The sequence below is a fragment of the Brugia malayi genome (genome assembly GCF_000002995.4).
Source record: "Brugia malayi strain FR3 genome assembly, contig: Bm_v4_ChrX_scaffold_001, whole genome shotgun sequence".
Taxonomy (NCBI): Eukaryota; Metazoa; Nematoda; class Chromadorea; order Rhabditida; family Onchocercidae; genus Brugia; species Brugia malayi.
The window spans coordinates 15,242,378-15,260,930 of record NW_025062479.1 but is presented as its reverse complement, the minus strand read 5'-3'; the positions used below and the strand labels follow the sequence as shown (position 1 = coordinate 15,260,930).

General features: G+C 23.6%; 1 protein-coding gene across 3 annotated transcripts in view; it reads left to right on the top strand.

The window, feature by feature from the left end:
* Bma-eat-17 overlaps positions 1-18,163 on the top strand; it is a gene marked incomplete at both ends in the record, with an annotated part of 30,043 nt that extends 11,880 nt beyond the window's left edge. For 2 of the 3 annotated variants that reach the window (XM_043074958.1, XM_043074959.1), the window contains 14 exons: positions 532-675; positions 1,998-2,087; positions 2,491-2,588; positions 3,808-3,868; positions 12,804-13,028; positions 14,592-14,741; positions 14,902-15,063; positions 15,194-15,311; positions 15,655-15,807; positions 15,951-16,066; positions 16,506-16,586; positions 16,739-16,900; positions 17,341-17,409; positions 17,918-18,163. In XM_043074958.1, the coding sequence (XP_042930892.1) occupies positions 532-675; positions 1,998-2,087; positions 2,491-2,588; positions 3,808-3,868; positions 12,804-13,028; positions 14,592-14,741; positions 14,902-15,063; positions 15,194-15,311; positions 15,655-15,807; positions 15,951-16,066; positions 16,506-16,586; positions 16,739-16,900; positions 17,341-17,409; positions 17,918-18,163 (1,875 nt within the window). Of the gene's footprint in view, positions 1-531; positions 676-1,997; positions 2,088-2,490; positions 2,589-3,807; positions 3,869-10,038; positions 10,090-12,803; positions 13,029-14,591; positions 14,742-14,901; positions 15,064-15,193; positions 15,312-15,654; positions 15,808-15,950; positions 16,067-16,505; positions 16,587-16,738; positions 16,901-17,340; positions 17,410-17,917 lie in introns of those variants that run through there. The other variant, XM_043074960.1, reaches the window with a different exon arrangement.
* Positions 18,164-18,553: the final 390 nt, after the last annotated feature.

Here is an 18,553-nt window from a genome sequence, read left to right as displayed (position 1 = left end):
TTTACTTTTTTAATGGTTAAACATTTTGTGTTTTTATGTTGAACTCTTCATACTCATCACGAATTTAACATAACCAAGAATTAGCTTACCTTGCAACAGTTTAAAGTATTTATGTATTATTTAGCTAAAGATAGCCTATCGTTAGATTTAATTTTATTCAAAATATAGAAAGTATCATTTTTGTTAAAAATGCAAATGCAGTTGTAATTATGATGTAGGTTTAATTGAAACTTACTGAATTGTATTAATTAATGTATGCTTTGCATTGGTTTGATCACTGCTACTGGTTATAGTATAAAATAAAACTGACCTCTAAAGAGTGATTTTCCTTTTTCTTAGGAAACACTGACTGATTGTCGGTATTTTTAAAATTATATGTTTCTATTTTTAATTTCTTCACAGCATTTGATTTTATTTTGACATTTTTTTCTAGTAATCAAATATTTATTTAATCACTTCTGAATTTAATTAATTATAATATAATTTTTATTTCCATTAATCAAATGTTTAATTATTTTTAGCTGTATTTAGGAACAAATGCCAGATTTATGTGCTCATTTCAATAATATGGGTTTTGATACGAGTATGTATGCTAGCAGTTGGTTCTTGGCTCTTTTTACCACAACATTACCGTTGGAATTGGCCAACAGAATTATGGATATCTTTCTTGCTGAAGTAATTCTTAATTAATTAATGTTTCCATACAAATCTTATTTTCCTATTTACTCCGTATTATAGAACATTTCCTATCATTGATTCCTGGTGGATTAATTAAGCCTAGCAACAGCCAGGAATATAACTGAATTTAATGCACACTAGAAACAGAATCGCACCGAGCATGCAGTATGGAAGTTCAGCCTAGCAAGCATTGAGAATATACTGAGCCTAGCATGTACTGGGCTACAATTTGAACCTAGTACACACTAAGAATATCTTAGCAATTTTTATTCCCTTTATTATCCAATCATTTTATTAGTTATAATGTTTCATTACTGTAATTTCACTTGAATTCTAGTTGAAGTTCCTTTCTTAATGTTTATTAAATTAAATTGCATACCTTAAGATTGCTAAGGTGAAAATACTTAAATGAATTTTACCTTTCACTGATTACTTTTTTTAATTTTGCCGCCTATTTTCATTATAAATGAGATATCATTATTTCAATTATAAATTAATCTTTCTACTAAACTTTTTACGTTTTTAATAAAATTTTATAACTAATTTGTTAAGAAGTTAACAATCGAAATTATCTAATTTCAAATATTTGAACTTCTTATTTTGTTAATTCTAAACACAAAAAAAACAAAGAGTGTAACTTTTTAAAATGCGTTCTAAAATTTCCACCATTTATCTTCTTTCCAAACTTGCAGCAATATTATCCTAAAATTCATTCCCAAAGCTAAGTATTAAAAAAAAGTTTTGGTTGAAAATAAATTGAATCAAAACTTTTTCTTTTGTTTATTTCTGAACATTTTTTTCTGTACAAAGTAATTTTTCGCATCATATTCCAGTTCCAATTAAAATGCTTATAGTTATTAAGTCAGCTTACTTAAATTACTAAATGCATGCAAAAATATAGTGTTGAAATATTATAACTTATAAAATGTATTCATTCATTTATTCAATTATGAATTTCTGTTACTTTTTCTTTTAAAATTTAAAAGATGGAGCGAAAATTTACTACTGTCAGTAATACTTCACATCTCTTTCTTGCTGAATTTCAGATATTTAAAAAAAAATTTTTTTTCGGAATTTTATAATAATTGATTTTTTTATAAATTAGATAGATATATACAGAATTTTTCATAATAAATATTTAGTTTTTTTTTTTTTTTTTTTTTTAAGATCTTACTCAGAATTTTTTTAGAGAATGTGCAATTCATATTAATAAGGCATATTTTTTAATTATTTTTATTGGTCTTTCAATCAAAAATATCATATAATTTTTGTGGTTAGTCTTTTCTTTCTTAATTTATTGATTGATTAATTTATTTGAGGGAATGGAATTTATATTTCGTGTAGCGATGGCAATTTTACAACAAGCTCGACTAGACTTATTAAAATTGGATATGGAAGGAATGCTTAAGGTTAATTTCAGGATTGTTATTACTGTTTTTCCTAAAAAAAAAAAAATTCTGTGTTGTCATTAGCATTACGAGAAATTTTTGAATTTGAGCTATTAATAAGAGTAATAATTCATTAGTATTGTTAATTATCCAAACCCGAAGTAATAGTAATGATTATTAATTATTTTAAATAAGTTTAATTAAAGCAAAAAATTGCTTAAATTAAGATAAAGTCAAATTATCATTGCATATTTACGATTTATATTTTCAATTATTGTAATAAATTTATTTAATGCAACAAAAATAAATTATTGTAATAAATTTAATAAAAGCGAATGTTCCTTTTATTAACTTTTACAAATAGTAATTTTAGCATAAAATTTCAAAAGTTCAGTGAAATTTGATTCAAATTTGAATTTTGCAGTATTTCCAACGTGAAGTGCGTGAGCGATACGAGAATGATCACGAGCTTTTGTTTGTTGTAGCAAATAAAGTTACATTGAATGCTAAAAAAATGAAAAAGTTAGTTTTATTGTCATTTCATTCATTTTCATAATTTTTATTTTTTGTTGGAATTTAAATTCTTTAAACTTAGAAAATATGTAAAAATCTGACATATAAATTTGACATTTTACTACTAAAATTATTTTTCTTTGTAAAAATTTCAACAATATTTGTCATTTCAATTTAATTGTAATATTAATCATAACTGTCCACTGTCCATCTAAATGATTGTTTTTAGCCGTATAATTTTGTTGTTATCTAATCTTTACAATATTCGTAAATTAGATATTTGATATGATTTTTTTTTCGTTTTTCCTCTCTCTAACTAACCAAAATCATTTACCAGTTTTTAAACTAATTGTAGAAAAAAAAGTGGAAATAATAAATCAAGAATGATCATTTTCCGGATCACAAGAAGCGCTTTTGTTACACAAACTGAAATAAAACAACAATGCTTTTTTTTCGCAATGCTAAAAAATTGTGAGCAAAAAAATAAAGTTTCATTTTTTTCTAAAATAATTTTTCAAAATAGAATTATTCGTTCAGTCTTCTTCTACTGATAAAATAGATTTCTTCCTTTTTTGTCTTTTTTTTTCCTTTTTTTTTTTTTTTTTTTTTTTTTTTGAAAATATCAAAATGGAACAAATAGAAAGTTTTTATTTGAGATAAAATATTATTTATTATTAAAAAGAGATTACATATGTTTTAATAAAATATTGCTTATCGATTCATCGGCTTATCTTTTTTTTTATCTTTTTTGAAAATAATCAAGTAGGAAAATTTTGTTTTCGTTAAATAAATGAATAAATAAAATATTATTTTTAACTAATTTATTGTAAAGTGATAATTAGCAAAATGCCACCATGAAAGCATTATCCTTGTAATTAAATGCTGCAAAAATTTATATTTTTCAAAATTCATTCCAATAAAACATGTAAGTATTGATTATAAAAAAAATTATAGGAAAATTTTCAGTAAATTAACACGTCATATATACGTCATTCATTCTTACGCTATATGTAAAGTGCGTTTAACATATGCGTGAAATCACGTTTGGTGTACATGTATTTTTATATAATTGTCACTTTAATATGGTAATAAAGTAAATTAAGTAATTTGTAAAAATAAAATTTAGAAAATATTCATTTTTATCACTTTTTTGCAAGTTCTTTAATATTTTTAGTTTAAAACTTTCAAATTTAATTTAATAAAAACGAATGATTCTTTTACATTTTAGATTGGAAAAAGATTATTTAACAAAACGTACCAAAGAGCAAGAAGAAGCAATCGAGTTAAGAGTTAGTTTTTCCTTTTTTTCTTCAATTTTTTCATTCAGTGTTTTAAGCAAATTAATTATTTGATTTTTTACTAAATTTGCATATCATTTATATGTCTTAAATGTGTCATTTTACTAATATTAACAAATATAATCCTATTTAAAATTGGCAAAGTTTTTCTTGATTTTTTTTTTAAAAAAAACTGCAAATTTTAAAATAAAATCTTTATCAAACGAAGAATAATCCATTATTTTTTGTTATTATATGCTGAAAAATTTAGTAAATATTTAAAATTTTAAATAATCAAAATTCAAAATTTTTTTTTTCTTTTGCTGAAAAACAAATGTTAAGTATGAATCGATTCCTTCAATCAATGTAAATTATTTTTCCTTTTTTAATGTATTTTGTTCTCAAAATATTTTTTTTTTCTTTTAATGGTAAGGAAAGAGAAAAAAAGTGAAGCGGAAAAGACGAAGAATCATTAATTTTTGGAATAGAACGAACATCAATGAATTCATTTGTTAAATTCTTTTTTTTTCTTCTGAAATTATTTTCAACCAGTTTAGATACCTTCCTTATTTAACTGACAATCATTACTTTTTCAACACTCCTTTTTTTTTTCTTCAAACCTTTTTTAAGGTTTGAAGAAAAAAGCTACTAACTTTTTAATTATTTTCTTTCAAACATCTAAAACTTTTCACCTCCACCTTTTTTCAACACTTTTTTTGCCCTTTTTTTTTTTTTGTTTTGGAACATTTTTTAAATTTCAGTGTTTTTTGTTAATAGATTGTTAAAGTAGCTGATATAATTTTACCAGTCTTGTGAAACTCAATTTACCAATCTTAATAAATTCAATTTATCATTCTCAAAATCAATTCAATTTACTTATCAATCATTAAAAAAGAAAAATCCAATTTATCACTCATTTGGTTAAGATTGACGAAACAAAAAAAAAAAAGTTTCAAGATGAAAAAACAAATATTTTTCCTTTAATTTTCTTCTTTTACTAAATCTAAACTAATTTTTTTTTTGTCAGCATCTATTTCAAAATTCAACTTATATTTTTGAAATTATTATCTTTGAAGTAAAATGAAAGGATTTATTTGTCAACAAATCTTTTCACAGTTTATTTTTATTTTTTGTTATTTCTATCAAATTATTACTTTATGTTTATTCATTTTCTTAACACTTCAGCTTTTCATATTTAATATGTTAATTAATGAGAAATCACAAAATTTTCATTTAACATTAATTAGAAATCATAAAACCTTTCCTTTTTATTTCCGTAATAAATTACCAAAATTTTGTTTAAATTAAATCAGTGCTAAAATATACTTATTCCGTTTTTCTCTTCTTTTTCTTTTGCAAACTATAAACGTTATATTATAATTTTATCGAAACGATGAGTCAAACTTAATTAGTATTTTACTATTTCAAAGTAATAATGAATCATATGAGCACTATCAATAATTTATTCCATACATATTTAGAAATGTATTTAGAATGCTAAGAATTAAAATGGGTAGGTGCAATATTTAAAAGGTCACTCAATCGCATGTAATGTAGGTCAATTTGAAGTTGATAACATTTTGCTGATGATAACACAAATATAGTATTTATTAATGAATGTAATATATCTTATTCTTTTCTAAACTTATTCATTCTATTATTTTTATCATCGGCAAAAAAATAAATAAATAATCTTTTAAAGTCACTGACAATTAAATGAAAATTTATAGTTTTTAAAAATTTTTTTGATTTTTAAAAAAAGAAATCACCAATTAATTTTGTCTTATTTTTTCTTTTTGCTTTTTTTTTGCTATTTTTGACAAGTTAAAATACTATAATAGAATAAATGAAATAGTATTTCCTTAAATTAATGTCCATTACTGTAAGTGAATTGTATGTTTAGTACTTTTAAAATAATTTGAAGTGTGTATTTTAATTAATTAATCCAATTATTCGGGTAATATTTAATAAATCTTTTTTTTTGTCTCTCTCTCTCCCTCTCAGTCTGTCTGATTTTTTTCAACTTTTTTTTCGTGCATTCAATGAGAAAAAAAAAAAAAAGAAAGTGGATACTTCTAATAATTTTGGACCACTTAATAATTTCAGGAAATAAATTTCCGTTTATATGCTTTTTTTATGTGTGTGATTTATGTGTGATTATGTACAATACTATAAAATAATATCGTTGATCATTTCTTCTCTTTTTTTTTGGCTATTATTCAAAACATTGACAATGGTACTTCGTGCTAAGTAGCCTTGAATAATCAATCAAAAGGATCACATTTCAATGCTATTTATGTTTTCTTACAATATAATTGGGACCAAATGGCAATTTTGAAGTTTTTACTAAAATCTGTGCTAGTTAATATAATCCTTTTACTAAGAGATGTAGTGATAACGAATAGCATTATTGATTAAACTTAGAATATCATAGGAAAAAATGCATCCTATTTTAAAAGAGGAAGAAAAAAGTTATGCTTAAGTTAATTATGTACTATTACAAAATTACTACATTTTATAAGTATTTTAATTTTAATATTATTTTATCTTAATAAAGGATATTAACCATGGAATAAATGCCACTGACAGTACCGCATCGTCACATTTACTTCATTATTGAATATTCATCAATTTTGTTTCTCATCAATGTCAATTAAGACATTTCCACTAATAATGTAAATACACTTTGCTATTGTGCTTGTTCTTTTTACTTTTTTTTATTTATTAGAGATGTAGCAATTTATTTGATGATGAATTTAAAAAATTAGAACTTTAATTAATTGGAAAAAATTCATTTTTAATTTTAACACAATTTACAGTGTTTGCGTTCGAATATAATTCTATAATTTCCAGTTCGTTTTTGTTTTCATGTAATTACCTACAAATAACTTTAGTAACCGAAGATTCATCTTGTATCCTATAGAAAAAATTTGCCTTATCTAATAAGTACAATAAGTACAACATGTTAACTTATTTCTCCATATTGTAATTAAAAATTTTTTACATGAAAAAAAATTTAAACATGAAATAATTCTTTATTCTTAAATAAAAGCTTAAAAATTGCGCTTAAGCAAGCAAATAATTAGTATTAAAATGATATGCTAATGTATTCTTTTGGTAAGTAACAAAAGTGTTTGTGATAATTTTTTTTTTTTGCAGAAATTGAAATTAAAATATTCGCACTTTAAAAATTCTTTCTTTAATTTTGTTGTTTTCTTTTTTGCAGCACTTTTTTAGTGATATTTTGTCATAATGCATTCTTACAGTAAATAACACAAATGAATAATTAGTATTTTTTTTTCTTAAAATAAAAAAATTTGAAATTAAAAAATTTTATAGGAAAGAAAAGTTTTTTTTAGATTTTGCAATATTTTTTTTGCATGATATTTTCTTAAATTAGTTGATTGGTTGATTTCAATCCGTTTCATATATTTATATTTATAGTCAGTCTCCTGTTTCCACTCTGTCAATTTCCATTTTTCATTTAAAAAAAAAGCAAAATTATTTCCACCCATTTCATTTAACAGTAATTCCTTCCTTTCTTCTTTCACTTTTCCTTCTCTTTCTTTCCTTTTTTTCTTCATTCTTTCAGTATATTCTTTATTCTCCTAATTTTCCCTTTTTTTTTGGTCAATTTTGTATCTTTCTTTGCTTATTCCCCTTTTAATTTAATATTTTCCTTCTTAATTTTATTTGTTTTCTAAATTAATTCATTTTGAAATTTACAATTGAGTGACAGTCATCGATTGTGCACATTGGAAAATTATCTAATCAATTTTCTATCAATATTTAAAATCTTTCTTTTAAACTCTTTGGATAAATTTTCATCTAACAAATTTTTATCAGTTGTTTACAGATAATCATTCACTAATTAATAGGCAAATTAATCATATTCTCTTTTTATTCCAAAAAAAGAGAAAGAAAAACGGAATTATTGCTCTTTTCTCTTTATCTGTTTCTTTTTCAGTTATTTAAAAAATTGAATCCTTCTTGTCTAATTTTATAAATCTTACTAAATTTGACTTTCATCTACATTCCATCCTTTCACTTTTGAAGTGAAATCATTCATTTTCTACTACTGTTGCTGTTCACACTAATTTTTCTGCACTTCATTATTTTATTAAAAATTTCATTCTTCCAAAATTTCAATTAGTAAACTTTTTTCTCTCTTTCCATACTTTTTACTACCACTTAAGTTTTTGATCCTTTTTTCTATTGTATTATTGAAAATACTTTTAAAAAAATACGAAATAGCAAGAAATTTTTATCAATTATCAATATCAAAAATGAAATATTGATAGACTAATTTTTAATAAATATGTCCTACAGGAATTGAAGTACTTTCTGAAATTTTTACTATTCATACTTTGTATACACATACATTCATATATTTATATTAATGTATGTATGTCCATTTAGAAATGTTACTGGAAACGTAGCACTTTACCGGTAGCTATAATTAGAGATAATCCGGTTTTACCTGTTTTCATTTATTCGTTCTATCAGTTCAATTTATTATCAACAAATTCTCTGTGATGTTCCTCTTCTTCTCATTTCACTAGTATTATCAACATCATCATTATCACTATTGTTATCATCATTTTCATCATTGTCAGCATTATTATTATTTATTATTATTATCATTATCATTTATTATCATTATTTCTTATGACCATCATTTGCACTTTCTATCTTTATTTGTTTTCTTCATATTACACAAATATTACAATTAATTTCTTTTTTCCTCACACTTCTCTTTCTTCATCGCTGCTTTGCAATAGCCGAGCAGAAAATTTTTATGATTTTTTTCTCAAAATTTTCCTAAATTTGCATTTTTTAAAATTATATTCGAAATTTGGATTTTCAGTCAAAATTATTCCAAATTAAAAAATTACTGTAAAATCGGGAATTAAAACTATTGTAAATTGTTTCAGTAACATTTTCAACCTCATACTTCACTTCTTTTTTATATTTTTAAATACATTATGATTTTCTTCTTTCTTTTTTTATTATCAATCAACTTATAAAGAATTTTATTCGTATAAAAAATTTATTCTAACCTAGTAATTAATCCATATTTTGTGTTACCAATTCAAAAAAAAAAAAAGAGCTATCAAATAAGGAGTAAGAATCGTTTAAAAAAATTACTAATATTGTGATAATTCCAATCCGATCCAATTCGGTTTGGTTCAATTTGATTCAGTTCAGTTCAACAAAATATCACTTTAGCTCACCTCATTTTAATCTGATTCATTTCTCAGTTTCTCAATTGCAAAAGCAAAAGAACAACGATGAAATCACCATTTAAGTGATTCATAAATTTATTTTAGACCAAAAAATTTGTTTCTACTTCATCCTATGCTATTTTTCCCATCCTTAAATTGTTTTTACATTCCTAATGTGTTTCTTCTATTGATTTGTCCAAAAGAAGACTTAAAAATTTTTTGTAGAAAAATTCAAACATCAAAACTTCCTTGAAAATTAGAATAATTACGCACCCTCAGCGTCATTCTGCATTTGCTCAATTTATTCGACTTTTTTAATTGAATTTGAGACTAAAATTTCACCTTGAAAATTTGGAAAAAAAAAAGAAAAAAAAAACCATTCATAAATTCGGGAGTGTATTATTTATATTTTGAAGACAAGGTTGAATGTATGCAAAAATGGATATATTTTGAAGCAATCATTGGAAAAATTCACATAAAAAAAATTATAATTGTGAAATTTTTTTCTTTTCGTCCAATTCATTTTTTGAAATTTGAAAATATACCATATTGTCTCATTTAACCGTTGAAAAAAACGAAACAAAACAAATCATTTATGATGATTTTTTAAACAATAATTATATTTCGATATTGAATTCTTCCATCACTTTAATTTATTAATTTGCATACTTAAAATTGTTAAAGCTCCCTTTTGTTTCTTTTTGTTTTCTTTATTCCTAAAATATAATTTTGAAATTTTTATTAAAACATAACTTTTGGAAGTTTTGCTTCATAAATAAATAATAAATCAATCTTTTCTTTTTTCTCTGAAATTGGTGCTGGTTAATTTTACAATTCAGTTTTGATAATTCAGTCAGTGAATCGTCTGTCTTTTTTTGCTACTATATATGAAGGTGTTACTATAATTATTTTTAAGTCCACATTATTCGGTTGCAAAAAAAAAATTAACTAATAAAAATGGTTTATCGACAACGTAAAATATGGCAAAAATTTCAATGGACAAAAAAGGTTTGTTTTTGTTTTTCTCAAGCAAAGGTTTCATAAAATAAACTCTTTTTACTTTCATTGTTTGTGAGAATTTTGTTACGGTATTCATTTTTGTTGCTGAAACTTCATTAAAGTATGCTTTCAACAAAGCGCCATTACGGTATATGTTTTTTCCCAGAATTTTATTATGGTATATTTTTTGTCAGAATTTGTTGCAGTATATGTTTTATGCTGTAATTTTGCTACAGTGTATTTCCAATAAAGCATTTTCGTGGTGTATCTTTTCTTCTAAAACTTTGCTGTAGTACTTTTACATATTTGAATTCCATTAGAATATGTTTTTTTTTTTTTGTCAAGATTCTATTACAGTATATTTTATTTTACTCTTCCATTTGATTTAATCACCCGAATGTTCCTTCTTTTCATCTGAACATAGCATATATCTGAAATAGAAATTTGTTTCCTTTTTTTGCGCTGTTAAAATTTAACATTTTAATTTGAATCAGAGAAGTACCGTAACTAAAGCAGAAATACTTTCAATTAAAAAAAAAAAAAAAAAAACTACAAAAAAAGTAATCCAGAGATTAACGAAACTGCAGATTAACGAGACTTATCAATCAAATTTCATCCACTTTCTCATTTCCCGCTTACCCGTTCTATACCGTGTTATTGCAAAATGCATTAGCTATCACTTTTTCAATTGAGCATATACAGAATGTATTTATTTGCCAACCATCGAAACATTTTCTTCATTGAGAGAAAATACTGAATTAATTTTTAAGACAGAAAAACAGTTAAAATTTTTTATTGAATTTTAAAAAAAAAGAAAAATTATGAAGAAGATTCAAAGAGAAAATGGTTTAAAACGAACAAATTGACACTTTAATTTATGATTTTATATTTTCTATCTACGAATTTATGAGTTCGAGTTGGTTTTTTTTTTTTTTTTTTTTTTTTTGGTTACGGGAATGAGGCCATATTTCATTTCAAACAGCTAAAAACTAAAATTGCTGTATTCCATTTTTTAATACTTAATTTTCCATAAAAAATCTTCATTGTTTTACTAGGATATTTATACTCGAATAAATTATTTTGATAATTCTATAGCTTCAACTAAATTTAATTTTATGATAATTATTGTGACGACAAAATTAAAAGTAATATTTGTAGATTACAAATGGATAAAATTTTCCGTTTCTTTTTGCTTTTTCTTTTTTGCCTTGGCATTTTCAGACTAATTAATCGCTAATATGACAATAATTATTCTTACTTACAGACATTCGTTCTTTTTTCTGCTGAGCCTATTTTTAATCCTTAATGTTTTCTAAAAACTAAAAATTTTTTGTAAAAGAAAGGCAAAAAAAATGTTTCTATGAAGTATTTGTTATTTTTATGATGACAAAATTCGAAAATTCAGGTGGCTTATTTGCTAATTCGTAAATTAATTATTCATGTTAGAATAGAAAAATGAGTATGAATTGCACATTTAAAAATTTATTGCTAAAACAATATTTCATAGTCAAGTAAGGTTGAATTTGAATCATGTTGAATGACATAGAATTGATAGTTTATTCTAGTGAGCTGTAATTAATTGGGTGATTGATAGGAGGTTTTTAATTTAGTTGAAATTTCCACAATTATCAAACTAATTAATTGACAATTGACACATTTTGAACTTTTGTCTCAGAACAGTGGAATAATTTAAGAAATAAGGCAATGAACTTTAGTATAACTCATCTAGAAAATTGTTTTTAATAAATAATAAGTGTGATCTTTTTACCGGTACTTCTGTTAGAGCTATGGATTTTACAGTTTCATGGGTGAGTCTTTTTTTCCGCAATACATCATTAATGTTGGAGTTTCTTTATTTACCTAGTTTCTTGTTTACTTAATTATTTATTCACCCGTAGTTCATTGTTTACTTAGGGAAGGTTACCTTTACATTTTTACTATTAAACATAAAATATAAGGGAATGAAGTCAAATGCTAACATTATACATATGTTTAAATCTGTTTGGTGATTGTTTATTTAAGTAACATTTATCCTTTCGATAATTAATTTTGCTATGTTTCATTCAGTAAGCAACAGTTCTTCAAAGTTTTTTCTTTTGCGCTTCCTTAATATTGGTTTTAGGTTCATTTAACAAAAATTTCCAGCCTTTATTGATTTTTTTTTCTAATTTTTGTTTTTCTTTTTCTTTTAAATTTATTTGCCTCGAACCGTTTTTTTCTTCAATACAATAAATAAGAATATCCATTTTAAACAGATGTAATTTGCTATATTATCTATTTGTTCCTTTTTTTTTCTTCATTTATTTATTTATTTTAAATTACTGGTAAACAAATTACTTTAATATCTTCCATTTCCAGCGCAAACAAAAATATAAAAGGTATAAAATTTATCCCAACAAATTTCTTCTTTTTGAATGATTCTCGAATAAAAATTACGCCAAGTTTTTTAACAACTCCCAAATGTATCATAAAAGGAATTAGATGATGTCTGTCTTCCATCATTTTTAAAATTCAAAAATATTGAAATGAATGGAAAAAAAAAGTTGTCGGGAAAGGGAACGAATATAAGGAAAAATGAATAAATGGATAGAATAAAATGTGTAAATTTTAAAAAATAATAGAACAAAAAGCAATGTATACATTTAAAACATTTAAAATAATTTTACATTTTTTTTTTTGAATGAATAAATTAAATCAAAAAATATTTTTTTTTTTCTTTGCAGAGATTACGAACTGAAAATCGTTTACTAAGACAACGAATTGATTATTTGGAACAAGAAAGCTCAGCATTAGCTGATCGTTTGATAAAAGGTCAAGTAAATTTAGCACAGGAAGCGGAAAATTGCATGAGCATATCACATGAGCTATTGAAACTTCGCGATATCAATTCAGATGCTCATCGACGCCTTGAAGAAGCATATGATACAATTCGAGATTTAAGTTGCAAAGTCTGTTCATCACTTTTTTTATTTTTTATTTATTCAAAAAAAAAAAATTCACAAAGTTATTATTTGACAAAATCATCATTTTGTAGAAAACATTTTCAAAAAATAGAAAAAACGTATAAAAATTATTATAATATTTTTAATATTTCCAACAATTGAAATTAAAAAAATTTTAGCAAGTTTAAAATTTGAAAATGACAAAAATAAGGAAAGAATTTTTTTCTTTCTTCCTAATCCCTATTATATATTTCTTGCATAACATTTAAATTTAATTTTTTTTTTCGTTTGTCCTCATAAAATGATTTACTTCTTTGATTTGAATTAATAAACTTTTTTCCCCTCTTTTTTCTCTTTCTTTCTTTTTTTTTTTCGATAATATAAATGAGGTAAAGGCTAATTCCCAACAGTATGAATAACCAACGAAAATAGATTATCTGAGGGCTTAGGATAGTCTTCTTTTCTTTTTTCTTTTCTTTCTGACATTTAACTTATCATCCTTCCCATATCGTTATTTATCACTCTTTATCATAAAATGCTTTAACATTATTAAGAACAAATGTTTCAATGGATTTCTTTATTCTTCCGCATATTACCTATGTATGTAATCAGTCTGATTATACATCAGCTCTTTTTCTAATGATATCATTTTTGAATTCATTTTGAACCTTTCTTTCTTCAAAAATATCAATTACTTTTTCAAAACTTTTGTATTACTTTTGTGTTATATTATGCGATCAAAGTTAATAAGTAATGAAAGACACTATTAATAGTAATGATTAATAATACTAATTGAAATGATGATAACAATAATAATAGACAGTAATGATAGCAATAATAATATAACATGACAATGTAATATTGTCATGTAATAATAACAACAATAATAAAACAGTGTTATAATAACATGATATAATAATGATAATAATAATTGTAATAATGATACATGGTAATTTAATAGTAATAAACGGTATCATAATTAATACATTAGTAGCAATAGTAAAGTAGCGATAATAATAATATAATAATTAAACCGCAATATAATCATATTTCTCAAAATCTTTGATTTTTATATAAAATCACAAGAATCCTACATTTTAATAAATATCTAGTATTATAATGATAACAATGTAAGTAAATAATGATGATAATTATGAAATAATAATAATAGTATTAGTAGTAGTAATAGTAATTGGGACAAATAAGAAGAATTGACAAACATGCATTGAATTGTTGGTCACTGTCTTGCGAAATTTGCGACTAAATGTTTTCAAGTAAAGGATTAAAAAATAAAAGGAAATTTAAAAATTTTTGAAATAAAAAAAGAAAATATTTAGAAGAAATAATTTAACATTAATGGATGATTATTCATATATTGCTTTCCATTTCTTTTTTTTCTTTTTCTTATAATTGTATTAAATTTGATTTCCTTGAAGATATACTATAAAAAGGAATAAAAAGTGCAAAAATTTAGAAAAAAAAAAAAAAAAAAAAAAAAAAAGAATTAAAGAAATAAATCATTTTAGACTTATTCAATTCGATAATTAAAATAATATTTCTTTTTTGTAGAAAAATGAGGAATTAACGGAATGTGCTACGCAAGTGGATGATACATCAATGATTGAACATATTCATGCATTACAACAAGATATTATTGATACGCGTGCACGTGAAGCTGATAATGAAATTATCATTAAAGATTTAAAACTTCGAATTCAGGTTAAACAAATGGTTTTTTTAACATTAAAAAAATTTTTTTATTATTTTAAATTTAATAAAAATCAGAAAAAAAAATGATGAATTTGAAAATAATTTCAAATAACATCAAACTTTAATTATTATTTTTATTATGTTTTTAATAATTATGTGAAATTTTTAGGAGCTAGAATTAGCAAATAAAAGATTACGTGAACGTCCACCGGATGATGGTATTGCCGGTTTGCAGGAAGAATTAATTTCAGTAAAAATGCGTGAAGCTGAAGCTTCCTTATCGCTTAAAGAAATGCGACAACGATTTGCTGAATTAGAACAACATTGGACGGTACAACTTTATGTAATGTTTAAAGATAGATTATTGATTAATGAACATTGTGTAAATGTTTGATCGAAAACTTAAATTTTTTTTAAGAAATATAGATCTAAATAATTTGCCTCAAAAATATTTTCTGCAGAAATATATTAGCAATCGTATATTGGAAAATGATGCGTCAAAAATGTGTTTAGAAGGACGTGCAACGCTTTCAAATTTTAACTTGCAGCTAAATAATATTGCGGCCAATGAATCACAAGGTATACTTTTTTTATAGATAATTTTACTTACTCTATTTTACAAGAGTCATACAATTACATTCTCATGTAAAAAATAATTAAATTTGAAGCAAAATTGTTGGTAATATAATTTACTTTAATGAATTATTAATGCAAGTTTGAGGTTTTTCCATCATAATCTAATCTTCTTAAAATTTCATTTTAATAAAAAAAGCAAAAATTAATTATGGGTTAAAAATACTGATTATAAACTAACACTAAAAATTGATTTTAATTATATTCAATTTAGGCAAAAATTGCATTTCTTTTTTTCCAAATAATACTATTGCTAATTTTGTTAATATATTAATCATTTAAATTCTAGTTATCACATCAAATGATAAGCTATCACAACAACAACCACCAACAACAGTGCCACAAAGCGCTCGACAACGTTTAGCTAAATTAACGGCAACTTTAATTGGTACCATTAATGCAGAATCATCAGATACTGGCGTTAATGCTTCTGATTCTTCCGGTATGATATGACTAATTAAAAAATGCATGAACAAATTTACGGCATTGTTGTATTTAATGCATCATATTACAATTTATGTAATACTATCTGTATAATAGTATGATATGACAATTGTTAAATTTACTGTCATAAATTTTTTTAAGGTAATATGGCAATAAAAGAACTTGAGGATCAGTTAATGGGTGTAAGAATTCGAGAGGCGGATACTGTTGCTGAATTAAAAGAAATGCGCCAAAAAGTGATGGAGTTAGAAACACAAGTTAGTATCTCAGTTGTGATTAAAATTTAAGTTCATAATGGTAATGTAAGAATTAAAAAAAAAAAAAGTAGAATTGATTCTAATTAATCAATTTTGTTTATCAATGGATTCATTTATTAATTAATGGAGCTCATTTAGTAAACTTGTAACGTTAATTTGTTTCCATTCTTCATTCCTATTAAACCATTATCAATTCATTCTTTATTCCAAAATTCATCAATTATTTATTTATAAACAAATTATACAAACAAAGAAATTAATCTTTCTGATGTTATAAATTTTGATAATTCTATCTGATAGTTAATATTAGAGGAATATAGTGCTCAAAAAGGAACTTCAATTTTTTTACTTCGATAGTTGTAATGATTATTCCATCAAGGAAATTAAAAAAGTGGGTACAACTAAACTTAATTATTATTTCACTTTTTTTTACTTACAGAATCATGTCTGTACAAATCAACTTAAACGACAAGATGAAGAAATGAAACGATTACGAGATGAAAAAGGTGATATTCTACAGGTATGCTATTATTCTAATTATCTGTTTTCACTGTTACTGATGATTATTATTATTGTTATTATCGTCATAAATTACTGTCATTATCGTTTTTATCATTATATCATCTAATTAAATTTAGTTTAAAAATTAATTAAAATTTTTATTTTGTTTAGCGTCAGAAAGAGCTTTCGGATCAAATTAAGGAAGAAAGGCGTAAAGCGGTAGAAGTAGAAAGTGAGCTAAAGGAACGATCAGTAATGGAACGATTAAAGTATAGTGAAGCAATGCAACATATTGCTGATTTGAAACAAGCTATTACTCATCTTGAACTTAAGGTAAGTATTCTCATTGATTTAATTTGTGAAATGTCTGAAACTATTTTCAGTTTTAAAATTTTAGACCTTTATTGATTCACTTCTAGCAGCGTTAGGTAAACATTGTAAAACATATCATTAAAATACTTTTTGTTGGTTTAAGCTGTTGAAAACTTAGTTATACGTTAGAAAGAAATTTGTTATAACAGCTATTTCTCATCTTTTTGAATTTAAAGTAAGTTTTTATTGAGTTAGGTGTAAAAGTTAAGTCTATATTATGAATGCTATTATTACTCATTATGAATGTAACTTCATTATAATGAAACATTTTAATTAGTTTTATAATAAGAGAAAGTAATTATATGTGATATAATTTATTAAGTTTAGCATTTAAATTTACTGAAATTCAATTTATAAGATTATCTTTTCTATTTTAGTATTTAATTTTTTAAAGATTACAGAAAGTCGAGAAATGGACTCATACTCAGTTACGAGGTAGCTCCATATGTGATTTAGACGATGATTCTTTGGTTTGTTAATTTATTCTTTTTTTGGTATTCCAGACAAATCATTTATTCAATTTATGGCAATTTTAACTATTTTTGCAAATATTTAAGTTAGTATTTATTTTTTTTTTAAGTTCATTGATTCAAATTATGGGATTTCCTAAGTTTACTTATTCAAATGATGATTTATAATTGTATTCAATTATAAATGTTCTTCATTCTATTGTAGTTTAATATTATTATTATCTTCAAACAATTATCTTTGAGTTAACTAATTTAAAATGAATTAAATTTGTATATTACATATATTTTTTCCTTATAAATTTTTTTAATATTTTATATATTATATTTATTCAGCTTTTGTACATTTCAGATAATTTTTTATTTTTATTGTGATTAAATCGATCATACTTTTTCCCTTTCTTTTAATAAATGTTAACTATCTTATCCAATTAATCAAAAGTGAATAATTTTCCAAACTAGAATAAAACATTAAAAAAAAGTGCACAAAACAGTTGCAATTTATTTGCAGACAGGCGCAATTGGTTCACATGTTAGCGGTGATGCGGTTTCTATTACAAGTGATGAATTAACAACATTAATTGCCGATATGCAAGTTCGAATTCCGGAACTTTCGGAACTTTCAGATAAATTAGTGAAAGAAAATGGCATTATGCCAAACTGTAGTAATATCAAAGATCAATTGAAAGACGATGTGCTAGAAGAAGATGGCAATGATACAACGGATAGTGGTTTTCAAACAAGTGATACATCATAATAGGCTTCATCAATTCTTTTCTTTTCTTTTTAATACAAACTATTAAGTGATTAATTTGTTAATCAATTTAAAAGCCTTTTTTATGCTTTTATTATTGCTAATTGATGAGAAAGAAAAGCTTGCTTTCTTGTTCTTTATTTTCAAATTAAATAAAAAAACTTTATTTATTAAATAAAAAAGACTTATTCGGAATTAGTTAAAAAAATAAATAAATACATTTTCTAATATGCATTATATTATATAAATATATGTTAATTAAAATTAAAATTTATGCTTTTTTTGTGATCAAAGCTTCTTCTGTGATATATTTATAAATGGAAAATTATAAAAATATGTATATATTAATATTGTAATATTCTTTCTTCTTTTTTTCCCTTTTCACTTTTTTTT